At 33.6% G+C, this 13,063-nt stretch overlaps 1 protein-coding gene across 6 annotated transcripts in view; it reads left to right on the top strand.

Moving 5' to 3' along the window:
- Positions 1-13,063, top strand: part of GSK3B (glycogen synthase kinase 3 beta) — a 229,100-nt gene that overhangs the window by 191,619 nt on the left and 24,418 nt on the right. For 4 of the 6 annotated variants that reach the window (XM_057503020.1, XM_057503018.1, XM_036883498.2 and 1 more), the window contains 3 exons: positions 167-262; positions 7,826-7,864; positions 10,922-11,108. In XM_057503020.1, the coding sequence (XP_057359003.1) occupies positions 167-262; positions 7,826-7,864; positions 10,922-11,108 (322 nt within the window). The remainder of the gene's footprint in view (positions 1-166; positions 263-7,825; positions 7,865-10,921; positions 11,109-13,063) is intronic. The other 2 variants (XM_057503023.1, XM_036883496.2) reach the window with 1 other exon arrangement.

Here is a 13,063-nt window from a genome sequence, read left to right as displayed (position 1 = left end):
AGCATGGGAATTGTAGTCAGCCAAAAATTAAGTCTTTCACAAAGTCTGATCTACTTAATGAGTTATCTGTTTTATAACTTTAGAATTTCTTTTTCCAGTTAAACCATAAAGACTATATTTGTAAGTGCATAGAAAACTATGGCAATAACTTGCTTTCTTTACCTAGGTCCTGGGGACACCAACAAGGGAGCAAATTAGAGAAATGAATCCAAACTACACAGAATTCAAATTCCCTCAAATTAAGGCACATCCCTGGACTAAGGTGAGTCAAAGAGAGTTTAAAAAAAAAACAAACACCAATAGTTAACTAAAAGTTGAGTTTCTCATTGTTCTTAAAATAAACTGTTTTGACACTAGGTAGGTACCTGAGTACAAAGTAAATGGCAGTTCTGCATGTAAAAATAATTGGGTAGTTGTACTTCAGTGTTTCATTGGCTGTAAGTAGTTCATTCTCACTGATTGCTTATAGACAGTTTCCAGCCTGGGTTTGTATTTGTAGGGTGAGGACAGTGTACCTGTATCATTAAATATAGAATTTTATTAGGTGCAGGATCTTATATGTAAGTTTGACTACTTAAAATTCAGAAGTTATTTCTTTACATAGAGGAACTTATTAGTTTAGTAAGTTCAATAATAGCATATGAAAACATACATTTTATATATTTTCTTTTTTAAAGTTATTTTTATATAGACTTTATTGTAGATGATGCTGTGTGGTTTTTTTCTTCTCGTTTGCCCTTCCTGTTGGGGTTTTTGGAGCAGGAATAAAAAGCATGTTTGATCTTGCTAGGAGGATACATTGAAAGCAATCAATACATTCATAGGATGTCACTGGTCATTGGAAAGCTGAACCTCAGCTAGATGGAACCAATTCAGAGAGCAAGTATTAATTTACCAGAAGATTTATTTTTTGCTTTGATATTTAATTGAAATGATTTTATGAGCTTTTTTATTAAAAAGGTTTTTTTCATCTCAGTTTGATTTGTGAGATTAAGTGTACAGAGAGAAAAAAATACCTTATGAGGATTTATAGCTTAAGTGAATCTCTAGCTTCCTCATTTTAGATTCAGAAACTCTGGCCAAAGATACCAGATGACTCATCCAAGATTATACAGATGACTGTGACAAAGCCAGGATTAATCTGTGTGTATTTGTGTGTGTGTGTGTGTTTAATGCCAGATTTTTTAAACTTAAGTTATGTAAAAACGTAACTCCCATGCATCCTCCTCCCATGTTTACTTGTATTTAATTATATATTTCTGTGGGTTAGAAATGTTTGACCTTTCTATATGTTTTTCAAGCAGAGACTTTCTGTATTTAAAATTGTACATATAACAGTTTTAAACATTGATAAGTTCGTTTAATTGGTTATAGATCCTTTATAAGGTGAAATAATTTAGGGCTATAAGTAAAATAGTTTTCATTCCCAGATTCAAAGTATGTCTCTTTTTCTCTCTAAATTGTATTATGATACCAGTTACTTTCCTTGAAGTTCTCACAATCTTATTACCTCTCTACACTTCAGAACATTTCTTGTTACTAATTATTTTTAAGACTCAAGCACCTCAGTATTTCAATGCCAGAATTACAGTTTGTAGCTTTCACTGAGCAGCAGTATATTGCCCTCTCCCACCTTTTTAAAATTTGTAATAGCACTAAATATTCTGGGATAAACCATTCGATCTTTGTACTTAAAGTTTATTTTGAATGTGGGTCAGAAGATAATTAGGGTCTCTCAACCTGGCTCTAAACTCAGAGAATCCTAGGTGGCCTATTTGGGTTTAAAAGGCTGAGTTGCAGTTTGAATATAGAGTTCCTGACCAATATAATGCTAAAATTGAAGTCATGAAATATTTAACACTCTCCATCCTCTTTTTTTTGTTTTTAATCAAGACTGCCACTAATATTTGTGTGTGTCATATTCTGCATTTTTCTCCCCTAGATTATATCTTTTCAAGTATTAGCCAGGATGGAATGTGAGGAGATGATTTTAATTAAAATGCAGCTAACAGATTTGTGTTGAATTTGTATGTTTTACACCTTCCTTTGCCCTTGTGGATTTCTGAAATTTCTGTATCTTACACTAATACTTTTCAAACTTGAATTATCTATGTAAGGCCCTTTTATTTGTTTTAGTTTGGTTTTCATTCCTGTACAATATGTAGAATAATGACTCAATTCTCCCACCTTTTTTGTCCAAACTACTGTGAGCTCTTCATGGTGTGCCTTAACACCATGAACACATGGTGTGCCTTAATCAATTTACGTTAATAAGTGTATTATTATTATGTAATAAGTACACTTATGTTAATTTCTCATCAGTGCACTCAACTAGGTTGGTGTTACTCTGTAAACACAAAACCAAATTCAAATGCAAAAATTCCATGGCACTACTCTGTCATTGAGATGAATTTAAATAACCCAGAATATGCTTATGTTGATTTTAAAAAATAGGTTATTATCAAAATGAAATTACCAAATTTAAGATTTTTAGAGGGAGCTCAGTCCTCTCAAGTCTCCATTGTGATAGTGGAAATGTTCTCTCATATTAGATAGCCAGTGGAGTTACTTTTTCTTTAATTCGTAATATTTTTCATCATAGAGAAGAGCTTCTTGCCCCTGGAGGGCAGGTAAACAAGAGTCTGGAAACAAACACCACTTTGTCTTTACTGTGGTCTTCTGTTAGAACCTACTTAGCCCTATTTCCTAAAGCTGTGGGCAGTGTAGTACAGCTCTATCCCCAGGATTGGCAGCTTGTCTCAGAAGAGCAGGCAAAGATAAGAGGGGAACGTGTCTTCCACAGAAACATCGAGAGTGAGGGATTCAGTATATAGGAAAGATATCAAACAGGAGAACAAAACAATGAGATGAGCCCAGTGTGGTGTATGGCAGGAATCTTGAGAATTTAGAAATCTGGTAAGTGGCCAGAGCCACTTAATTGATAAAGCACTTAGGTTTCAGTAGGAACGGAAGTAGTGCTAATTTTTTGAAGAAGGGACAATTATTGGGAGTGGGAATGGGGAGGATAAAACCTCTGTGTTGGGTGTATACTGTTCACTTCAAAGAATGAAAACCAGATGAGAAACAAAAGGAAGTGATACATAAGTAGAGAATTAAATAGAGACTGGTTGGAAGAAGAGAGGAAGCTGAAATTCTGCATTTAGTACATGGGGTATGTTTAAATGAGTCTATTAGGTATGAAGGAAGGATCTAGTTTAAGTGCCACTCCTACTGTTTCTGCCTCTAGTTTTTTCTTTTGTAAGATAGTGATTAGGTATTGTATCTTCTCTCTGGATTCTTTTGAAATTATAAAGTATACATATAAAACATTATTTCATTATTTCATTTTAGTTCTGAATAAGTGTAAAGATTCTGCCTCCAGTATAGTAGTTTCATGCTTTGTCCTGCCCTGACTTTAGTTGAGGACATCATCATGTCATAGAATTGTTAAAACTACCTCCTACCTCTTCAGCAGATTTCCTCCTTCAGTTTCACATCCTCATTGCTGTCACAGTGAACTTTCTTGAAAGTACAGGTGATACTGTGACTCCTACTTAAAATTCTCAGATTCTTCATTGCCTTTAGGAAAACTTGGTATAACATAGGATAATGATAAGGGTGATCCTATGTCCCAATTTATGCTTGTTCAGTGTAACTAATTGTTTCACTCTTAACAGTGTTCCATTTTGAATAACAGATTATACAGTTACTTTGTTCCTGTTTTACCTTTCCTTTCTAGAAAAACAACAGATTTAGTTCTTATCTCAGTGGTAACCTTCTCTGAGGCATCTTGTCCTTCCAATCCAGGCTGTTTCCCAAGTTCTCCAGCAGCTCCAACTTAAGGGGCATATACTTAGGCAATGAATTTTAAAGTGTAGTGTTTAGTTAGGGTAGAGTAGGAATTTCTAATAAGGTTATATTGTAATAGACATGAGTTTTTTCCCCATTAGAGTGCTTGATTCTGCTAACCTTTTGTGTAAAGTTCTTCATGACAAGTATTCCTCCTTACCCTTTATGAAGCATTTCAAAAAAATATTATCCACAAGTCAGTACTCACATACTTGATTTCTTAAAGCTATGTCCACTTAAAGCATATTTGCATTTACATCTAGCAAACAGGAAGCAGAAAATTAAGTTCAAAGTCATTTCTACTGTCAGAGAAATCAGACTAGACTGAAAAAGTTATATTTATTATTTTCTATCCGTAAAGCTAAAGAAACAGTAAAACCCCACTATACTTACTTCTTTTTAAGACTTTCTTCATGATCTTACATTTTTTTCTGAGCCTTTCAATACAAGTTTTTTCATTTGGTAGATTTACTTATTCCAACTAGAATTTAACACATTATCCAAAATGCCTTTAGAAGGATCTACAGAGCACAAAACAAAAAATTGCTGTCAGACTGTTTTTGGTAGGTACACTCTCTCTACCTTTCCTGGACTCTCTGCCTTACTCAGTTTGCTCACATGTATTCCAGAAAGCATAAAACTGTTGGGGATTTCTGTTGGTTCCTAAGGTTGCCACTTATCTGTTTCGTTCTTTTGCTTAGGTAAATTGGTTTCTATACTATCACTTAACCCCCTCTGCCCTGAACATTCTCCTAATCCATTATTACATGTCTCATAAATAAACTGTGTTCTCTATGGAGTTTCTGCCTACATCTTTATTAGTGTTAGAATAATCACTTCTCTTTTTCTAACATCCATTTTCCTATGTAAGTAGATGTCCTCACTTTTCTGTTTATATTAGCTATACTCCCAATTCTTGACTGAAAACTCTGCTATTAAAATCCAGCTACTAGGGTGGCTAATCCATATGTGAGAGGAATAATATTTAAAAAAGAGTACTAAGACATAAGGTTCAAGATCACTTGTACGGAGCAGAGGATAGGGTTGGGGTAGACTGAAAAAGAAAGCAAAAATCCATTTTTAATTTATCACTTGTTATTTAAAACCCATATCTCCCATGTAACCAGGGCTGTGCTGGATACCATAAAAGGATGCAAAAGAAGTGAAGTATATAGTCATTGTCCTTGAAAAGCTTACAGGTGATACAACTGACTTAGTTGAAGCCAAGTATTACATAATACATAACCATTTACTCAGTTATGTGCTGCAGATGTTCAGAGGTGTTTCATATGCTGTAGGTATTTGGTATTATAAGGCAGCTCTCCAGTGAGAGTGGTGGAGGGAAAAGGAAGTATTTTTAAAGATGATATGACTGGGGTGGGGTGGGGTTGTTGAAAGAGGATTTGGATTTGCTTAGTTGTAGATAAGGTTAGGAATTGTAGCCCAGTGGAATATTCCTTAACATGAGCAGGTGTGAATGAAAAGGATATATTCCTATATTTGTAGGAAAGTCAGCCTGTCTACAATAACTATTTTATGAACAATGAGAGATTAAATTGGGTAAGTGGACATTTGGTAAATCACACTTTTGTGTAAGCCTGTAGTACTGTTTTATCAGTGAATTATGTTGGAGAAATTCCATTGCATAGTCAAATGCTGCTATCAACATGTATATGTAATTTTTCTTATGTGTAGTAAAGCTCAGGAAACTCAGTAAGCTTTTAAATTAGTACAGGTGAAATTTATTGAATGCTAGCTCTGTTGTGGCTAAGGAAGGGCTCTTTGTGTTTCTTATGAATTATGTACTACATATGAGCACTTAAGTAGACTTAAATTATTAGTTAATTAACTTGGTTAATTAACATAATCAACGGTTCAACAAAACCATGGCATTGTCTCACTTTAATCCTGTATTTAGGTTTAAAAATTGAAAACAATTTGTAGATGATTAATAGGTTACTTGAGAGCCAATATTGGGGTTGTTCTTTAGGGGTTTTCATGGTTTATTAGTTTTTAACATTGGGTGCTTGTGTATTTTGTGCATGACCAGAGAACAGTGTCTGTGTTGTACATTTATCACAATGAAAACTGTGGAGTGAGTAGGTGCTGTTCAAGTATTGTGAAGCAGCAATAGGCCTTGATGTGGTATTTAAGATTATTTATAAATGGTAATTGTAAAAGGCTTAAGATTTAGTCATAACAATTAGCTCCAGGTTGAAATTTGATATTTGAAAATTACCTCTGTCATTTTTGAGTTATCCAAATGCAAATTTATTTTCAATAATTTAAGGATTCATTTGCATTTGTTCAATACCACAAAGACTTTCTTTTGAAAAAATAAATTTTTTCTGTTGGTTTCTTCTATAGACTAGTATTTGTGATGAGAGTTTGTTTCAATTTAAGAAAATGAGTTGCTGCACAGGTGAGGTAGTATTTGAATCATTTAAAAGTTCATGTCAGTGTTTTGGTTCTTTTAATTTTTTCCTTCCTTTCTTTTATTTATTTACTTTTTGCTTTGTTCTGTTTTGTTTTACTAATTTACTTTTTTTTCTCAAGTTTTTACTAGGGCTGTTTTGGGCTCTTCATGGCCTTGCTAACATACTTGGCTGGCCATATTTAGTCTGCGCACTAATTGTTAGTTGGCCCAGTTGAGTCTTTACTTTGTGCTCTCAGTTTTTTTAGTCTGGTTTTCTATTTTTGTCCACCTGGTTGTGTTTTAGTTCATGAGAGAATTTTTTTTTGATGGGCCGGATTTTAATCCGTGTACTAAATTTTAGTCTGCAGACTAAAAGTAATCCGCGGATTATTTATTTTTGCAAAATATTTAATTCCCCCACTGGAAACTATCCTAAAAGAATGTTAAATTCTCTTAGAGTAGCCAAGGGAATTCACAGCTACTGGTGAGTTCTGCCTTTTTTTTATTGTCAATACCTAGACATAATAGACCATACGACCTCCCTTGCATATTTGGCTCCGTTGTGCCTAGGTGTTGGTGTACATTACTATGCATGTCACCTATAACTGTGACTGTCCCTTAGTTGAATTGTTTATTGTATATTTTTTTGTTTAGCTTTTGGTGGGTGAATTGGGCATATTTGCAGATGGAACTGTGTTGATTTGTAGTGCTCAAAGATGTAGGATTTTTTCTCAGTTTTTCCAAAAAGGAAAGAATGTTCTCTATTTATTTTTCCTAAGTAATGGGTGCAAGGGTATGAGGGGGCAAAGCCCACAATAGAAAAAGTGAGTTTATACCCGCACTCCTGAGGTGATTTGTCAATTTCCTTCAAGAGTCCTAAGATAATGAAAATGTCAGCAAATATCTTTTAGCAGGGAAGTCAATCCAAAATGGAGAATAATCCGCGGTGGCCTGATCCTTCTTAGTTCACACAAATTGAAAATATCTGGCTTGAAATCTATAGTAATATAAATTAAATATATTTATTACTTTCTTCTCATCACTTATAATTTAGCAAAAAAAATGTTTATACTGTGTAACTGGAAAACATTAATAGAGAAAAATTAGCATATTGGGAACTCTTATCTTTAAAAGCAGGCTAATAAGCCCCCTTCCAGCCATGTCAATGGATGAAGAATCCAGGTCGCAGAAGACCAAATACTTTACTTTGGGAACTTTACTTCTAGATTTCATTTTGATTTTAACTTTTTTTGGTTTTGTATTTTTTTAATAAACGCACTGGCATTGGAACATAATAAACTAAAATTAAAATGTTTCTTTATTGTGCCTCACCATTGCGCAATCAAAATTTTTTGCATACACTGTGGTGAAATAATTTTTAAAACTTGGACTTGCTACTATGGAGACTGATGTTTAAAGTTTATAACTGTATAAACATTTTCTATGTCCCCCCCACACCATGGATTTCTTATAACATTGGATATATTTTTCCTTGCTGGACTATTCTCTTTTGGATTGACTTCCCCTGTTTGGATTATTTCACTGCATTATCATCTTTAGGATTCGTCAGGAACAGGACATTTCACCTCAGGAGTGCGGGTATGTACTTAATTTTTTTTTCCCAAAATTTCAGAGCAGGTCTATAAAACTAGGGGGAAAACTTTTTTGAAAGGCTAAACATTTATTCACACCTGAAGTGTAATAACAGTAAGAACAATGTAGGTAGCTGTGATTTCTGTTTTTATTCACTGCATAGTATAGATTTAGACTGTCAGTCTCTTGAGTGATTTACTGATATATAGACTTAGGAATTGTGGGGTTTGAAAACTATTGTTTTTATTTGAGTAAATATTGATGAAGATCCACAGAACCAAAGGTTTTGAATGTTAAGTGATTTAAATGAGTAAGGAATGAAACTGTGGTAGAAACATCTATGTTTTTAAGCCAAATTTCAGTAGTTACCAGCTTCCTTTTTTTTAGACACAAAAATAATTCAGAGGGCTTTTTTCTAGTTTGGGCTGTAATGTTAGGAAGGTGAATGCTACCACACCCTGTATTATGACCAGAAATGTTAACTTTGGGAGATACAGTGTTTTGATCTCACATGATTTTCCACTTAACCTTTATCCATAGAGAACTGAACCAAGACTCTTCTCATCATGAATCTCTGAAAGGATTTAAAATAATAATATGAGCTCTTGAAATGAATTCTTTTCTATATTATTTTTAACTTTTATTCTGTGAGTTAGGATTCACTGGCAAATAGGCTAGTATGTATCATAGTGCCAAAATGGATGATCACTTGTAGCCAGTAAGATACCAAATAGATGTGGAAGAGTTTTTTTAATAATCAAAGATATGCTTGCAATACTAGCTTTATTAATAGCTTTAATACAAAATCTTCATTAATATAACATAAAATATTTTCATTTAAAATACACTCACTGTCCTGCTACCCTGCATTTGAATGTTAGCTGGAGATACTTATTTCTAATTTTAGTGGTACTTTTAATTCTTCTACTTGTGCTCCCATATTGGTGCCAAAGCATTTTTTATTAGAATAGCTAGCAAATTAAATCCATATGCTGTCAAATAAATGCAGACTGCCCTCTGGGATAAAATATGACAGTAGTGTTCACTATTTTTATGAAAACTTTTATAAGTTTTCCCACTGATTATTTTCCTTTACATTTTGAGTTTGATTGTAGGCCTGACTGGGGAGCAAGAGAGGGAAAATAAAGAACAGTGGAACATCTAAACAGTTTAAGGTTTCCTTAACAGGCAAGTCATACCATTCAAAAAGAAAAGATAAAACAGTTTTATAACCTAACAGAGGGTTTTCTAACACAACCAAATAAATTGACTAAGGTCCTTAATATTCTGAAATAAATTCCTAATATCCTACATAAACCAGTTACTCAATTTCCACAGAAAATATCTTTATTAATAATAAGTTTTGTGTAAAACGAAAGAAAAAAAGATTTTGCTGTAGAAAGTACAGGCATACCTCATTTTGCTTTGCCTTATTGAGCTTTGCAAATAATTACCTTTTTTCGCAATTGAAGGTTTGTGGCAGCCCTGTGTTGAGGAAGTCTGTTGGTGCCATTTTTCCAATAGCGTTTGCTCACTTCATGTCTCTCTGTTATATTTTAGTGATTCTCAAAATACTTCAAACTTTTTCATTATTATTATATTTGTTATGGTGATCTATGATCAGTGATTATGATTCACTGAAAGCTCAGGTGATGGTTAGCATTTTTTAGCAATAAAGCATTTTTTATTAAGGCATGTATACTGCTTTCTTAGACATAATGCTATTGCACATTTAATAGACTACAGTAAGTATAAGCATAACTTCTATATGCAGTGGAAAGCCAAAAAATTCATTTGACTCACTTTATTGCTATAGTCACTTTATTACAGGGGTCTGTAACTGAACCTGCAATATCTCCAAAGTTTGCCTGTGCTTTTATAAATAGTCTCTTGAAATACAGTGAGCTCCATAGTAACTGGTTCTACCTTCAGCCAAAGTGAATAGGCAGGTATTAGATGAGCCATTCTCATTAGGAACCAGGAAACCTTAGCGTATATGGCTCCTCCATGCATTGTCACAATCTACGTGTCTTTTTCTCACTTGTAGATCTATTTCCCTCCATTTATACTTGTCTGCTTCTCTTTATATGTCCACTTCTACCACCACCACTACCACTGCCACACCCTCTATTTGATTCTATGTTCTTCTTAATGGACATGTGTTTCAAAGGCTTTCTGTACATCTGTTTATTTCTGTTTTCCTCCTTTCTGCTTTGATTCTTTAACTGTCCATAGTTTAGAGCAGAGTATATTTGCATGTTTATGTGTTGATAAGACACAGATGAGTAGAAAGCTTTCTATTACTTTAAGCAAATTAACTTATTTGCATTTTGCTTCGATATAGCCTCCAGTTGACTTTTTCTTAGAGTTAATGGCTCTTAGTGAAAAATACATTCCTCTCCCTCAGTAAAACCTAGAATTTTCATTCAAATGAGGGCAGTCTGGCCATATTCGCAGTAACAGCTACTCTTTGAGAAAACAGTTGTGGACATTTTGCCGAATTCTGGGTATTTAGGAATTTCTTCATATAATGATAGGTTCTGTTTATTTAAGAGATAATACCAAGTTATTAATACTGTAGACCTAAAGTAAATAGCTTTTCTTTTTTAAAAGACGATTGCCAAATTTGACAGTACTGTCCATTATTAACAATTGTTCTGCTAAAAGTCACACAAAAGAGGTAACCTTTTACCTACTCCTTGACAGCAGTGAAAACTTTAAATTTTTTTATAGTCTTCTAGTTGTGCTTGCCTCCAGAACCCAGCCTTTCTTTGTACCTTTCATATTTTGTGTACATGTTTGTACAGCTTTATGATTACTAAATGTAGATTTTTTTCCCATTTCCCTAGTTTTTTATCTGAGCTTTTCTCATATACTTTTAATTAGCAGTTCACCAAAGTGTGGAGAATCATATATAGTTAACTCCTTTCATTCTAGAAGGTTCCTTTCACAAATGCAGCCATGTTTTTGTACGTGTTGGGAATTAACTCAGTACTCAGAGGCTGATTTGCTTAGATCCTTAAAATAACATTAATTGTTCTTTCCCCTTTTTTTATACTGCAGGTCTTCCGACCGCGAACTCCACCGGAGGCAATTGCACTGTGTAGTCGTCTGCTGGAATATACACCAACTGCCCGGTTGACACCACTGGAAGCTTGTGCACATTCATTTTTTGATGAATTACGGGACCCAAATGTCAAACTACCAAATGGGCGAGACACACCTGCACTCTTCAACTTCACCACTCAAGGTAATTCCAAACACTTAGCTCTTCTACCATTTCTGGGAAAGCTACACAAGCTACACATGGGTGTGAAGTGACACTGTTAATTAAAATCTGTATAGGACAAAAGCAAACATATTAAGTACTTATGCAGGTAGGAAACATCCTTTCTAACAACTTACTGGGCCACTACTTGTATGGTTTTGAACGAAATAGTGGCAGATAAAATTTTTCAAATAGGCATAGCTTTTCTAATTTTTAGATTATAGTAAATCTTGGTACATGTGAATCTATAGAGATTTTTCACTAATAAGAATAATGTACAATTTAGTCTTCAGATTTGTATATGAAACTTAGAATATTAGCATTTCTTGCTTCCCAAGGATTTATATTAAGATTTTTGAACATGGAAATAAATCAGTGGCTATATTTGTATAAATTCAGATACTTTACAAATGCAGAGAGCTAGAGTCCGATAACTCTTAGAGCTTATATAAGGAATGTAGATGGAGAAATTCCCATCCTCTGCAGGGCTTGACACCATTGCTGCTGTCAAGAAAACATTGAAAGGAAAACTGAGTTTGTCCACTAGTGGTTTCTAAAAGGTCCAGGGATACTCATTATTTCTTCACCACTTCTGTGTTTATTTTTCTTCTCTGATTAGGATCCTAAGTAATTGAATCAGTCACACTGCCTCTGATGATACGATTTTTTTTCTTCCACTGAATGTCAAAAGAGTACAATTCCTGATAGACAAAACAAGCAATAAATAGTTGATTCATTGAGTGATAGCTTAGTCAAGCTAAAAATATAGAAGGGAGACAGAGCTTTTTATAACCAGGAAATAGATATATTTCCTTTATTTTTAAGGTGAATTTTTCTTCTCATATTTAACTTTTCTAAAATTGAATGTGGAAAAATTCATTGCTTAAGCTGTAGATTTGAAAAACCTGAGTTGGTAGGAAAATAGATTGGATGGTTCCATTGACTATAATCTTAGACTTCGATGTTGGGTAAGTACTAAGAATGCTGATGGCAGTCTTAAACTACATTCATAAAAGAAAAATGTTCATATATCCTGGAATGATTAATTCAGACTAGGGCTGATCAGAAGTCATTTGGGGTGTTGTTTTAGGTCCTGGCTATGCCATTTTAAGAATATTAATGGATACCAGGTAGGGTATACCAAGGAGTGTAACTGACTATAGAAGCTAAAAGAGTGAAGACTTCAGGGACTCCTGAGAGTTGTCTGAAAGTATCTCAAAGGCTATCTTTTAAAGAAAGGAACAGATGTATATTCTTTCTCTAGACTGCAAAATTGGAAATAATAGTAGAAAATTAGAAAGTAGGACTTAGCATGATTACTATACAATACAGGGCTCATTATAGGTACTATATTTGGGCACTAATAGATGAATCAATGAAGTTTTCAGTCATTCAAAGTGAAACAAGTATTTTTCAAAATATTGATCTCTGTATTAGGAGAAAGCTGAATGATGTCAAATATTGCAGATAAGATTACTCCAGTTTGGCAGAATGTAGATGAAAATATAGATGGGAGACTCTCTTGGCAAAGATTTTATGATTGTATGCCATTAAGAAAATTAATTTTATTTTTAATTCTTAATTGCTTTTGTTTTAATGTATTTCAAGAGTAATATATATTGATTGAGGAAAATGTTCAAAGTACAAAGGAAATACAGAGGAAATTAAAGTCACAATCCCAAAATAATCTCTCTTACCACTCAAAATAATTACTTTGTAGCATTTTATGGTATAGCTCTTTTCAGTCTTTTTTCTAATGCGTATACTGATAATTCTTGAATATAAAGCCATACTCTATTTTCCTAAAAATCCCTAAAGTTTTTTTATTCATTGTTTGGTTTTTCTTTTTAACTCAAACATATTTTAAGTTATATAAAGGTTAATATTAACTTAGGATTTTACTTTATTACATCTCATTTCATATAACAATTTTTTAT

This window comes from Manis pentadactyla, chromosome 1, assembly GCF_030020395.1.
Source record: "Manis pentadactyla isolate mManPen7 chromosome 1, mManPen7.hap1, whole genome shotgun sequence".
NCBI lineage: Eukaryota > Metazoa > Chordata > Mammalia > Pholidota > Manidae > Manis > Manis pentadactyla.
This window is presented reverse-complemented; position numbering and strand designations above follow the sequence as displayed.